The sequence below is a fragment of the Perca flavescens genome, chromosome 24, assembly GCF_004354835.1.
Source record: "Perca flavescens isolate YP-PL-M2 chromosome 24, PFLA_1.0, whole genome shotgun sequence".
NCBI classification, from domain to species: domain Eukaryota; kingdom Metazoa; phylum Chordata; class Actinopteri; order Perciformes; family Percidae; genus Perca; species Perca flavescens.
In genome coordinates this window covers 3,821,886-3,836,788 of record NC_041354.1, presented here as the reverse complement: position 1 = coordinate 3,836,788, position 14,903 = coordinate 3,821,886, and the positions used below count along the sequence as shown (strand labels likewise).

At 38.3% G+C, this 14,903-nt stretch overlaps 1 protein-coding gene across 3 annotated transcripts in view; it reads right to left on the bottom strand.

Annotated features, from left to right (window-relative positions):
* Window positions 1-927: 927 nt before the first annotated feature.
* gpd2 (glycerol-3-phosphate dehydrogenase 2 (mitochondrial)) overlaps window positions 928-14,903 on the bottom strand; it is a 28,837-nt gene continuing 14,861 nt past the window's right edge. For 2 of the 3 annotated variants that reach the window (XM_028572039.1, XM_028572040.1), the window contains 8 exons: window positions 14,024-14,158; window positions 12,814-12,989; window positions 9,587-9,718; window positions 9,349-9,507; window positions 8,009-8,121; window positions 7,305-7,383; window positions 7,092-7,190; window positions 928-3,218 (listed from right to left, as the gene is read on the bottom strand). In XM_028572039.1, coding sequence (XP_028427840.1) covers window positions 3,093-3,218; window positions 7,092-7,190; window positions 7,305-7,383; window positions 8,009-8,121; window positions 9,349-9,507; window positions 9,587-9,718; window positions 12,814-12,989; window positions 14,024-14,158 — 1,019 coding nt within the window. In that variant the 3' untranslated portion in view covers window positions 928-3,092. Of the gene's footprint in view, window positions 3,219-7,091; window positions 7,191-7,304; window positions 7,384-8,008; window positions 8,122-9,286; window positions 9,508-9,586; window positions 9,719-12,813; window positions 12,990-14,023; window positions 14,159-14,903 lie in introns of those variants that run through there. The other variant, XM_028572041.1, reaches the window with a different exon arrangement.

Here is a 14,903-nt window from a genome sequence, read left to right as displayed (position 1 = left end):
ATTTTTAACAGGTGCAACCCCACCCAACAGATAATAGGACACTAGCTGCTTTTGGACTCCACCTGCATCATTATATTTCAATCATAAACTCTTACCTCACTAGTTTGGTTTAGAGTAGCTGTTTTTGATTTTCACTCTAAACAATAGAGGTCAGCAGTGAGACAGAAGATATATTCAAATTAGGTTTAAGTTGAAGTCAAATTTAAGTCATATTTGAGAGAAAGATCTCACTACAAAGTCCATTGAGTAGCTGTTTATTTATCCCCTTGATTCCAGGCTTCTTTTTTTCAGTAATTTCACAATTTTAAAATAAAAAAATAAAGAAGAAGACCTTTTCATACAGTAAACACATATTTTCTGTCCCATCACATCCCCTCTCCCCGCTGGTATGACACCAGCTATGAGTGATGCTCACACAAGAAACAAACGGAACAAAGCTTAGCAAGCAACCAGATACATTTAAATACATAATTGGTTTTTTTTTTACCTGAAGACCTGCTCACAGCATTCTTACAGTAGATGGAATATGATTCTCTTTGAGCATAGATAAAGCTGTAATTTCATCCACAGGAGACAATCAAACATCAGGATGGGGTTTAAAGCCGTGCTGCCCATGAGCTATATTGCTGACTGGCAGTCGGCAGTTTGAAGGCCCCCCCCCCCACACACACACACCCACACCAGTAACAGTTCCAGTGAGGAAACCTTATGGAATGATTTTGTTTACTGCATATGAATAAATCCATAGAAAATCTTATGTAAGTGATACAAATATAAATCATAATATGAAGGCAATAAGGAAGCACACACACACACACACACACACACACACACACACACACACACACACACACACACACACACACACACACACACACACACACACACACACACACACACACACACACACACACACACACACACACACACACACACACATTTATTTAACAATATAAAACCATCTGCAGGAGAGGAAGAGTGAGGATGGACCTACTGCCATGTTGGAGGAATGAAAACAAACTGCCATCCCTTTTTTCTTTTACTTATTTGATAGCTTAAATAGCGGGCGTTTAGATGGAGATGAAATGCAAGTGAGTTTGAGCAGCAGATCTAAGAGTTTGAAGGCTTCTCAGATGAAACGCTGCACAATACTTTAGGACAGGATTTTATAACTCTGGAAAAGGAACTATTTTGAGCATAAATACACAATGTGTTAGGTTGCAAGTTGAGGTTTAACTTTCTTGCCAGAAGGCTAAAGTCAGTCTGAATGTGGTCTTTAGTTCTACTACTAAACAATATTTTTCAAGCTCCTAAAACCCTAAAATCTTGGTTTCATCTTAAGTTCTTCTCAGCAACATCAGAATTCATAACTAATAGCCTCAGTTCAGAAAAAAAACATCTGTATGTATTACTTAAGACTCAAAAAGTCAACTAACCTGCTTCCTCAATCCTGATCGGGGCTCAGAAGTAAATTAAATCACCTTCTTCTTTTTTCAACCACCTGATTTTAAACCTGTGAGAGGCTCACACATGAATTAAAATACGTCAGATACGTAAACAATCCCTGTGTCCTATTAAACACCTATTGTCCCTATTGATTTGTGCAGGTCAAATGACCAAACTAAAGTTCACCCCTCTGACATGGCAGCATGACCTCTGTTCTAAACAAAAAACATGCAATGCAGTTTAAATACTATTCTTTATATAACAACTATTATTTAAACATCTTTACATTCTTTAACATCATTTCCTGTATTGGTTTAACATGGGAGTGTGCTGTGAAAAAGAGTCATATCTTAGGCACATCAAGGCACATATACTTTTCATTTCCTAAAAATCACAAACATGCTCTGACATGACATCAACGCTGGATTACAAATGTCCCATTTGTGTCACATAAATGTCAGCAGGAGTATATACTTTCTCTTTGCCTTCACCACAAGAAATAAAAGAATGAACTCCAAACACATTTTGTGAAAATACAAATAAAAAAATTTAGTAAAAGGGAAGCATGCAAATAAAAGTGCCTTTAAAATCCAGATTATCTCATGCAACATATTAAAACATCTAACTGTATTTGTCTATAAATGGCTGCAGTAACATGAGAAAAAAGAATAAATAATAAAAATATACAGTAGATGGAAAGAAAGGGTTAAAAACGCCAAAGCTGGAAACCTTGCAATGTAAACCTCAGCATCCATAGTAGTTCAGTATCAGTAGTTGTCAGTAGTGCAATAAATAGAAAAACACAGTGGGCAAGAAGATGCCAGATTAGTCCCACACTTAATCCAAATCAGTCCAAGTACTTCAGAAACATGTCAAAGTGCTTTAGGAACCATTAAATATTACCTGACTAGTGCTCATTACATCATAAGATCAGAAACAACTGAAGATCTCGCCAAGGCTTTATTTTAGGGGTCCATAATTACTTCTCTGAAAGTTTCCTGGAAAGAATCGGTTCCATTTTACTGATTACAGGAAAAACAGGGTCCATTTAGGCCAAGTAAATATTAATTATTAGTCATTCATTAATGGAAACTTTATTCATTCATTTATGTTAAGCTCTATGCTTGTCAAAGTATGTCTTGATTTTCCCGATAATTAGTAGCAGGTTACATATTTCTTACAGGGAATTATTAGGATAATTAATAATGGACCCGTAAAATAAAGCAGAACCAAATGCTCAGTTGCCCCGTGAAAAAGCTGCATCGCATTGAGGACAGCGTCTTACCAACAATCAGTGTCGGTGATGTTAAAAAATAAATTAAGTTGAAAAAGCAGCGTTGGAGAAATTACAAAGATAATGTGAATGATTGAAATATCAAAAGACAGTATAAAACAGATGTGCTGCGTAACATCAGAGGCACCAGATGTTGAGAAAAAGAGACGGATCAACTGGTCAGGAAACACAAGCCTCAGCCTCAATCATTAGGAACCAGTCCACTCAAAAACACACTCTTGATTTGGCTAAATTCATCCCGCTGCGTGCTTGATTGCATTATTGTCTTTCAAATGGCACCGTTTGCCCCTTTTGTCGTCACCACCTTTTAAAGGACCAGTAGCAGATTTGGTTGTTTTTGGCATCCTCTGACTCAGACTCCGCCCCCGCTTCGGTCCACCGTCACTGGCCCTCTTTTTTCCAACGTTTCCTCCGCTGTTTTCATCAGTATGGCCAGACGGCTGTCAGACACCTGTCCTTTCTTCACCGCGCTCATCAACTGCACAGGAAACGGCACAGAACAGCGGGGGAAAAGGTTAACTATTAGAATTATCGGTACGGGACAACGAGATCACCGGTCTGCCACCTTCACATATCCCAGACTTCAAGAAGTAGACCATGAACCCGGCACCGGCTGTCTTGTTAAGGTGTTAAATGTGCACCAGGTGGAAAAAGAAGCCATTTTAAGAGGGACTGGTTCTGCAAAAAAGAGCTGCATCCCCTTCCTTCCTTCCTTCATTCCTTCCTTCCTTCCTTTTAAAGAGAGACTATTTGAACCCTTGTGTTGTCCTCTGGTCCAATTTGACCCATTTTCTAAGTTTTTTATATCAGAAATATGGGTTTCTTTTAAGCAAATTGCCCCAAAATAACATTGATGCATGAGTTAAAACGATCTTAGCAGGTAACATTAATGATTACATTCATTACATTTTGGGTGTTTTATTCAATTTTATAGCATTTTTTATTTTTTAAATGTTTCAAAACAGTATCCTGGCTAGACTTTGACATATACCAGTCTGTGATCCACTCAACATCCTCTGATCTTAACTAGTAGTCAAAGTAATTCATAATTTCTGCTTTTTTAAAACTCAAAAATTAGGTATAAATGTTATATAAATTAGGTTTATTAACCATGAATTTATAAAAGCGTTGAAAAAAGTTACAAAAACGTTTTTCTTTTGTTTTTTTAAAGGACTAAAAAGCAATAAAGCATACGTCGGGGTAAAAAAAGAAGTAGTAGTTAATTTCCATTTTTTGACCCAGAATGACAACAAGTCAATGGTGGACGGGAAGACAACACGGGGGTTAAACATGCAGGATTCACTCTTCAGCGGGTGGTCTACGCAGCATGTTCACAATTTCTGCATTTTTATTTTAGAGTTTTTAAAAAGGATGAGGAAGATATTATTCTATATTTTTCTTATTGTTAACACATTCCATTAAGACCAAAACCAACAATGAGTTACAAGCCCCAAACCTATACTAACCCTTACTGAAGACTTCCATCAGACTGATTGATGTGAGCTCTGTAAATTCTCCACTTGTTGAGGTGTCAGTGGGCTGTAAACCATGTCACCAGGCAGAAGAAGGCCCTTTCCTGAAGTCAGTCATGGTGTTGCACTCGGTTAAAGTGACCGAAGTAGTCATTTTATAAATAAAAGATTGTTAGTTTGGGAAAGTAACAAAAATTGTAGGTTTCGGGCGCTGTTTAAAGCATACCTAATCCTTTAATTGTCTCTGTTCTTAGCCGTATCTTAAAACAATTAGGATTTTTTAGCAACGTTGTATTTGTTGCCTGATTTTGTAGTTTTTATGTTGCCGTTTTGGCTAGGTCTCTGAATAAATCATTTCTAAAAAAAAATAAAAAATAAAGACTCAGTAATTACAACAAGAAGCAAATAGTGAATTTGTTGGGGGACAATTTTCAGCTGCAGATTAATACACTGTTACATCACAAGTCTCCATGCTTGGTAGTGCATAAACTGCCACAACTGACTGTACAAACTCTCAGTAAGTTACAAAGAAACAACCACTAAGGACTCCTTCAAATTTAGAATCATATCAAATATGTGTTAGTGAAAGCCTAAATGCTAAAATACTTGACTAATCCAACCCTTTGTTTAATGTGTTCTGATTTGTAAGAAAAAAATCATCACTCCATGCATGATTGCTACTAATACATTTGAAGACATTTCTCAGCAGTATTTTTGTGTTTCTGCACGTCTGTGTGTTACGTTGGCTTGAATTTGTGCGTTTGCTTTCTTTCTTGATTACTTTAATGACCTACTATATGCAACAGTTTGGCTCACTGATGTGTTTTTTAATCCGTTCTGGACAACGATGGGGCTCTATGGGACAGAAGAATAAAATAAATGGCATGATTTTGGTCTTTAAATGGGATTTGTTGACAATAATGAAAACATAATATCACCTGACTTATCCTTTCAGCCACCGATGTATGAGGTTTCCTAGTGCAGCTTTAACACATATTTTTTCCCTTTCAGCCACCAAAGTTAATAAAGTAACTTTATGGTTAATAATGACTTTCATGTCAGCCTTGTAGGGCTCCCGAGGGTTCCAGTATTGGTTTTCCCATCAGTGCCACCATGTACACTACCTGTTTGTTGTCCCTAAGTGGTCCACGTGCAGGGCAGGCATCCACACAAGCAGAAACAGAGATTCAGAATCATAACATACATGGCATGCATGATTAAATACTCAACTCTGTCCTGTTTTACTTGTCACATAGGGGGACAGAAAAGGCTTCTAGTTAAAAGATATTTTGACTCGTGGTTGATTTATCCATCGGCTCGTGTCCTCAGCCAGCGGAGACGCCGGCACACTAATGAAGACTAAATCACAGACTGCCATCAAGCTCCCCTATAATGACTCTTTTTCTGGACTTCGTTGTCAAGTGAGAAAGTAATTTATTTAGCGGCGGACGGACACTTCAGGCCTCATTACACAAGTCGCTGACAGAGCCTTTTTAATTAGCTCCATCTAGTCGGACTTCACACCCGTTTCTGTTTGCAGGAAGTTCATCGTTCTCACATCTCAGGTGGACAACGGCCTCTTTTTTTAACGATAGGGTAATATGTGTTGCAGCGTTGGTGACATTATAGCATAAAGAAGGAGGAATATGTTGTCTGTATCTGGCTGATAATACTGAAAACGACAAACAAGAGAAAGGTGCTCTCCCTGCTATGATTCCCTGATATTGTAAATGAATGTATATAATATAAAACAGGTATCTATAAGGATGTATAGACTTACAAAAATATATTTTTTATATTATTTTGCCCTGACTGATTAATTTAGAAAGAGTAGCTGGATATTCTCTGCAGTGTTAAAGGATGGAGCAACACAGTATCAATTTTTAGAGATAATGTAATATCACATTTTACAAGTAAGCTTTAAAAGAAAATGTGAAAAAATAAGATACTTGAAAAAACTGTTCCTGAATAATACCCATAGTGAAATATCTGCTGAAAATGAAGCTTAGCGGAAGTCATACACCCGCTGATTGGATTACATTCCTATCAGACACGCACCAATCAGAGCCACTCTCACATCAAAGCGGTCCTTTTAAATGTGACTCCCTCCTCACTGGTCCCTGCTACACTCACTGCTGCTTAGGGATGGGTATCATTTGGATTTTTATCGATACTGATGCTAAAACGGTGCCTGAACCGATACTTTTAAAAAACCCATTAAAAATAATTAAAAAGAAAGGAGCACCAAACAACAGTCCGCGACATTAAATAACGGCTTGTTTATCGCTAAGGCCGTATGGTCAAACATCGTTTCAGTCTCCACCTTCCTAGTTCATCCTAGTTCACCCTGTCTCCACCTTCCTAGTTCATCCTAGTTCACCCTGTCTCCACCTTCTTAGTTCACCCTGTCTCCACCTTCCTAGTTCATCCTAGTTCACCCTGTCCCCACCTTCCTAGTTCACCCTGTCTCCACCTTCTTAGTTCACCCTGTCTCCACCTTCCTAGTTCATCCTAGTTCACCCTGTCTCCACCTTCTTAGTTCACCCTGTCTCCACCTTCCTAGTTCACCCAGTCTCCACCTTGCTAGTACAAAGTCCTAACATGACTCAAAGTATACAATGGTTTTCAATGTCTTTCTTATGGCTCACTCTTCTTTAACCCAGGAGAGGTTTCTGCATTGTGCTCCCTGTCTCAGCTTAGCATGCAGCTTGGCTGGTCTAGGGAGCATTATCAAGAGCAGAGCAATCAGCGCCAAGCATAACTGTATTTCCCTTTGTTGCAATAAATGGTTACATGTATGACGAGAGTGTTCCTGACTGAACAAATATGGGAAAGGATGTGTTATCAGATGCATTCTTGCTAAGCTGCGTGTTACATACCTGCATGAATTCATCAATTTCCACTTGTCCGTTCTTGTTCAGGTCCACCTCATTAAGGATTTCATGGAGCGCATTTTCATCAATGTGGACATTGATGCTCTGCAGAGACAGAAGAACAGGACCAGAGATCAATAACGTGTAATGGAGACAAGTGTGTAAAGATGAGAGGCAGGACAGAGAGAAAAAAAAAGGAAAGAAGAAAAGACAACTCACTTCTAAAACTTGCTGGACGTCAACAGTCGTGATGAATCCTTTGCTCTCTTTGTCAAACTTATGGAAACGCTTCTTGTACCTGTCACACAGATATTAGAGTGTTAGAGTTTTCAGAGTATTTATTTTACTCACTTCCTTACATTTGATTCTACAGCTTTTGACAAAACTTAGACTTAACAGTAACCATTGATCGATGTCTGTCTTCACAATGAGGATAAACAGAACTATTTTAATGGAACAACTGCCTTTTTCTTTTTAGTTTAAGTCATGATGAATATAAGCATATTCTTGAGCTCGTTAAAGTTTTCTTTCATTGAGTCTATACAGAAAAATACAACAGCAGGCTACACACTTGCACCAAATCAAAATACAACTAAAAACATGAGTTACAGGGCTTTTTTAAGAGAACAGCAGTGCATTTTGCGCAACTCAAGTTAACCCCAGGACACTTTTTGGGCACTGGGATGTATATGTTCACATCTGAGTATGTGCAGCACAAACAAAATTAACTATCATATTCTTTTAAAAGGTATGCTCCCGAGAGATGGTGAAACATGACAAACAACATTCCATTGGATTTAAAAAAGTAAAAAGTGGGGGTGACTGATGTAATCATCTACAGAAACTTTCAAATTTCATCAGAAAACACAAACGTTACCATGTTTTTGTTTTGTTTTTTAAAGAGAGAGAAGTGTAATAATGACCTGGCTACTTCCTGGTTGTCCAGATTGATCTCAGATGTCTTGGTCAGCTGTTCAGAGCGAGACCTGTAGCCCATCTCCAGGTACAAAAACTTCCTGGCTGCGTCCAGCTCGGCCTGGATTCCACATCAGCAGAGAGAAAAGAGGAGTCAGAAAACGGCTTGTAGTGACACTGCATCCCTCCATCTCTTCTCCATCCATCCACATTAAATATACCAAGACTTCTGTTGTTAGATGGCAGCACCAACATCACCCCCCAACGCTTTACATTTGAAATTGGTGTAAAAATACTTCTTTAACGAATGCATCAGTGTTGTAGTGTAGTCCAAATACTTTGTTACTGTGCTTAAGCAGAATTTTCACGTATCTGTATTTTACTTTGTTATTTATATTTTTGGAAACTTTGACTTTTACTCCATTACATATCCTAAAGAAAATGTATACTTTAACTCATTTCACATTTCCCCCTCAGCATCTTCGTTACTCGTTTCTTGCAAGAAATGTTTTCGTACATTAGAGTGAAAGATTCTTTCTTACAAAACAAATTCAATTCAATTCTATTTCTGTTTTTCTCTTTCTTGATGTCAGACTTGATGTTTAAGAAGGTGTGGAAACCCTGAATATTACGCTTCACTATAAGGAAGCCACAATAAAGTTCATAATCAAAGTTTTAAATGTTTTACTTTTACTTCTAATAGTTAAGTACATTTAATATCATAAAATTACTTTTGATACTTAAGTACAGTAAATATCAGATACTTTAAGACTTTTACTCAAGTAATATTCTAAAAGGGGACTTTAACCAAACTCATTTTCTGGTAAGATACTTGTACTTTTCCTCAAGTATTGCGTCCAAGTACTTTATACAAGACTGGAAAGCATACAGTACATAAAATACGTCCACTGAACCTGTCCCCCTGCATACACAATTACGGTTTTAAAATCTTGAATAAACTATTCTCCATACTGGCAGATGTCTTGTTAACGTTACAGCGTAAGACATGTGGCTTCCCTGTACTGTGACTATACCGGCTCAAAATAGCTGAGAGTTCAGTTTTCATGCAACAATATCACGTCATCTCTTTCATAAACACAGAGACAGAGCTTCCTCTTCTAAAGGGATACAGGGTGTGGACCTTTTCTATTGTGTACTGATCGACAAAGAAGGACTTTAGAAACCCACCAGGGATTAAAGCATTATGTAAAACAGAGCAGGTTTTCTGAGGCAGGGAAGACTATTACACATACTACTGAAACAAAATCCTCAGTTTGTGTCCTTACATCTTTCTATTTTGGTGGATCTTTCCCCCCCACTCATTTAACGATGTGTTGTTGAAGCGTACCGTCTTCCGCTCCTCGCTCCAGTCCAGCTCTTTCCCCATGATCTGCACGATGCGTGGGAGGGCTTCATCAGCCGCCTGCACGTTCAAGAAGCCCAGGCGTGTTCGCCGGGCGATAACGTCAATGGCTGTGCAGGCGTACTCCTTGATTGCATACAGCACCTGAGAAAGGAGACTGACATGAGGCTGGAGTATGTGAGCCTTTTGGGTGCAAAAAAATAAGCAGGAAATCCCATTTTACCTCGCCCTCGATGTAGGGGAATTCAGACACCAATCTCTTGCCCACGATTGGCCATCTTTGCCCGGTGACCTGAGCCATCTTGGCCACGTCGAACGCCTTTCCTCCGTAAGTGGAGACCAGGTGCTGAGCGACCTGTGCACAGAGGAATAAATACAATATTAAAAATAAAATAAAAAGGCATTCAACTCACAACGCCTGCACAGAAAAACCTGTACAGTAAGTTTCAACCAGCGGCTTCTCTGTTGTTAGTTCAGTAAATTATTTCATAGTACTACAGCAAAAATACACAGGAACTCTGCAACTTTTACTGCTATAAATCAATCGTCAGTGATAAAGATACAAGACAACATTATAATTATCTAAAATAGTTCTTAAGAAATACAATATTTACTGTACAAGAAGAAGAAAAAAATTATAATTTCTTCCTTATCCACCAATGTGCAAAAAAGGTTTAATCTCCATTTTTTCCATAAAAACCAACACATTATATGCTTGTGTTTCTCACCTGCTTTCTTTCCGCATATATCAATAAAATGAAAACACTTTTATGAAACAAAACGTTAACCTTTGGAAGAAAGAGCAGAGGCACTATTTCACATAATATGGTATCATATAGCTGAATTGATCACGAGACAAGATGCATGACGATATCTGCGTACAAATGTAAACTAGGGCTGCAACTAATGATTATTTTCGCAATTAATGGATTAGTCATTTGGTGGATAAAAGGTCAGAAAAGAGAGAAAAATGTCCCTCACAGTTTTGTGACATCTTCAAATTGCTTGTTTCCATTCCATAGTCCAAAAGCCAATCATATTTAACTTCAATATCACATACAACATTTTGGAAAGCTGCAACTAAGTTATGTTTGAAATTTTTGCTTTAAAAAGGACTCAAAGTATTAATAGCTTTGCATCGATCGACTAAACTGAAACAGTTACTCTAGTCTACTATACCCACGACATTCCACTTCCGGGATTGATCAGGTTACGCCTGAAATTCCGCCAGATGTCCCTCTTTTCGGCCGGATGTCCAAAACCTTCCTCTTTCTTTGCGTTAGAATTCTAACCTCCGGTGGATTTGTGAGGACTATGGTTAACTGCTCCTCAGATCTCTGCAGGGTAAATCCAGACAGCTAGCTAGACTATCTGTCCAATCTGAGTTTTCTGTTACACGACTAAAACTACTTTTAAACGTACACATGTTCCACTAAAACAAGTTCCTTCCTGAGGCTGTTTTGCAGAGGCACCGTGGCTCCATCCGGCGCTTAGCACCGCCCAAGACGATTGTGATTATGCCAGAGCATCAACCAGAGAATGTTTCTCTCCCATCCCAGAATGCTGTGTGGACTAGCCAGACTGCTTTTACTCAAACTCAAACTAAATTGCTGTATGTGCATCTCTAAATTATAAAAAAAATTGTAACATGGGTTGCAGTATAACCTTTACTAACTGCGTATTTATCCAAAGACAGAGCTATTTGGCCTTGAGCTGGCTGTGGATTATTGTGATTTTTATTCACTGTGCTGCTCTCACGATATAAAATCACAGGTTAAACAGCGTAGATGGCAGTGACAGCTCCTGGTATTCACATGATCGATTTCACCTCTTCCGAATTAAGCGATAAGCGTTGGCGCCACTTTGTCAATGAGGTGTCTTATGTTTACAGAACACAAGAAGGCTATTTGCTATTCAGATCGTTGGCTTGGCGATCATGTGAAAGGGCACACCCTGTCCAAATATCAACAGTGACCTTTTAGGAATATTGGAGTGATCACCAGAGCCGGTGCAGAACGCCTCTAATGAGGAGTAAGTGTACTGTAGGCACTCGGCGCAGGAGTACTTTTTCTTCATGAAACCATGTACTATTGGGTTTCATGAAACGCACAGCCTAATTATTGGAAATATGACGTGCAGCTGATGTAAATCAATGTGCCCTTACTTAATGCCATTGGTAAATCGTACAGAATACAGTGCATTTCGACGTGTGTCCAGTCTTTTGTGTAGTAGAAATGTCAGCATTGTTACAGCGGCGGCTTTAATGTCAGCTCCGCTGCTGCTGGAGAAGAGGACAGTGACGGGGCCTGCGTCAGCGTTTACAGCTTGGTTTTTTATCCGTAGGTAGTTAAAGGTCTACTTCTTTTCTACGCTTTGCCATGCTGAAAACGTTTTATTACATAAGTCGAGCTGTTCTTGGAGCCAGAGCTTTAAGAAATAGTTCAACATTTTGGGGAGATATGTTTTTTTTACTTCTTACCATTAAAAATCAACATTTTGGGGGTGCTAGATATGTTTTTTTACTTAAAAATACTTACCATCACTAAAATACAAAATGTACTTCACATGTTGCATTTTAAACCTGAAAGTATTTGGCAAAACTATTCCCAACACAGAAACTGTATAGAAATGCATGTTATTGGTCAAAAATATATATATATATATATATATATATATATATATATATATATATATATATATATATATATATATATATATATATATATATATATATATATAAAAACTGCTGTTTTTTACTTTGATAATTTAGGTCTTCTCACCACACTCTCAGAAAAAAAGCAACTACGGTAAGCATATTTTCTAAAATGTTGAACTGTTCCTTCAAAGAAGAAATATCAATTTACAAATGCAAATTAGTTTATTGATAAGCTTGAAGTAAAGAAGAAATTTATGCGAAACATATGAATAAAAGTATGTAAAGATGCTATTGTGTGAGGGCTGGTTTGACCATGAAATTTAGGAGATTGCCCAAGATGACTTGAATGAATTTATTTGTTCTTTTCAAAAGGAAAGGTTGTACAACTTTGACATTATTGTAAGCAGGGATAAGATATCTGTTGGATTTAAAAATCTGGTAAGGTTTGATATGAAACAATAAAGGTTTGAGTGAACATTCAGGGTTTGATCAAGTTCAGACACACAAACAACAAACTGTTGTTGATTTAAAGAGGGACAGGCACCGAAACTATCCGAAAGACTGACTGAAACTTAAAATAAAGCTGTTTTCTACTTTGACAATCTGATGTTACTTAACTAGAAAAACTGTGCTTCTCTGGCTCCATCCACTGAGGTTTAACTCAACTAGTGAAAGGATTTGTGCCTTCATAGCAACTCTGAGAAATATTTATACTACTTAAAACGACTTTAGGAAACACAGGTCTGCACGCTAATGCGACCGTATGCTGTTCATAACATGCAAATGTGTCTTACCTCATTCTCCAGTCCGTAGTCCTGCACCAGGCGGATGTAGAGCGTGGGCGTCCAGCCTTTGGCTCCCTCCAGCATCAGGCCCACGGTCTTGCAGGGCTCTGCTGAGAGGCTGTGGGCTTTGATGGCTGCGTCCAGAGTGTCTTCGGCCATCGATCTGTAGGTAGTCCACTTCCCACCTGAACACAAAATATGCAGCCTTAATAGGGCTCAACAATGTCAAGAGTTTTTTTAACGGCTCTAGTTTAGGAAGGGATTTTCCCTGTTCAATATCTCCATTGACGTTTCAATAAATGCTGATATAAAGAGTTTCAAGCCTGAAGCCGAGCCAACCAGCTCTGAGAGGAATCGTGGACCATTAAACATTTGATCCGGGCGCAAAATAACATTTTGAAAACGGCAAAAAAAGGCAAAGGCACAAGCCTGTGTACAGAAACTGTACTTGTGGGTAGTGTAGTATTTCTCCATAAAACTGGAAATAACTCATTAAAAAAGTTTTTAAAAGCTTGATTTCATACGGACTTCTAGCTTCTACAGCTGCAGAAACTTTGGTTTCACAACCTCACAGCTCCTGGTCAGTCTACCTCGGATGGTTTAGATCAGGGGTCTTCAACATTTTTTAGGCCAAGGACCCCTAACCTGAAAGAGAGACGAACAGGAACCCCCTACTACATATATTGTATAAAATTAAATTGCATAAACTGGGCCTGACGTGTAAGGCGGCCTAAAGCCTTTATACATACCTTTTTATGGTGCCCTACAATACTAAGCTTCTATTTACATATTCAAATATCATGTTTTAATGTCAAACATACATGTGGAAGGCACAGTGAATCCATAAGCTTAACTGTATCAGTAGATGGCTATAGTGGCTACCTTACCTACAGGCCATGTTGTTGATGTTGTTGTTTTTTATGAATAGGCCCATTTTTCTTTTCTAATAATATGTTGTATTCATGTTAATGTATATTTTTAGGCATATTTAAATTTTTGGGGAAAAACACATTCAAAAATGTATTAAACAATACTTTGTTGAATACAGATACAATACAACTGCTGTGCCTGCTGAAGATCTCTGGTTTAGACATTATGGCTAATAATCAAAATTCTTATGGAGAAAATGAACAGGATTTTCACTTCCGGAACCACACAGTTAAGCTTTACATGCAGCAGTATCTGTGCAGTAATGTCACAAAATAATCCCAAAACTGACCAGCGATGGTGACCAGTCCGCTGTCACTGATGCTGACGATGTGGTTTCTACAGATGGACTGAGTGTCTTTGGAGTTGGGGTCGGTCACCAGCGGACGGATGCCGCTCCACGCTGCCAACACGTCTCCTCTGCGCACTGCAGACGACACAAGACACATTTCCAGTATGGGGTTATGCATATCTGGGAACTCTTCAAGGTATTCTTTTGTTTTTGAGGAGTTTAGTCTGCTGTGGTTTTTGGTCCATTGTGATATGTGTGATATTAAGCTATACAAATAAACTTCATTTCACTCCAGTTTGTGTTTGCTTTTAGACTCGCTGTTCCACATACTCTGCCTTGGGTTAAAAAACACCTACGGTGCACGATATCAGAGAAATATGCGATAATGTTGTCGAATATCGCCATAACGATTAAACTTGCGATACATAAACAGACAGAGTGTACGCAGTTCTGTATTTCTGCTGCTTTCAGGATTCTGCTAAAATACAACAATATGCTTGTTAAATTTAAAACAAATCATTACCAACAATCTTTAATTAAACAAATTGAACATTGAATTGAATATAAAAGGCACCGCTAAAAAAATGAATGACAGTTACATTTTAAAGTACTGATATTTTCTTTCAACTAACATAATAAATCTCTGATTGTCTTTTGCAATATGTTGCAGCCTTTTTCGCGACATTTATATTGCAGCAGTTGATGTTGCATTGACGATAAAAAAATAATATATTGTGCAGCCCTATTTAGCATTACTTGGGGAAATGATTAGTAGTTAGCAGGAGCACTGGTAGCCAACATGGCTAAATGGAAAAATAGACAGCCAATGTCCTGACGTCACTTCCTGTCCAACCTCTGCTCTACTCTAGCTTCTGTAACT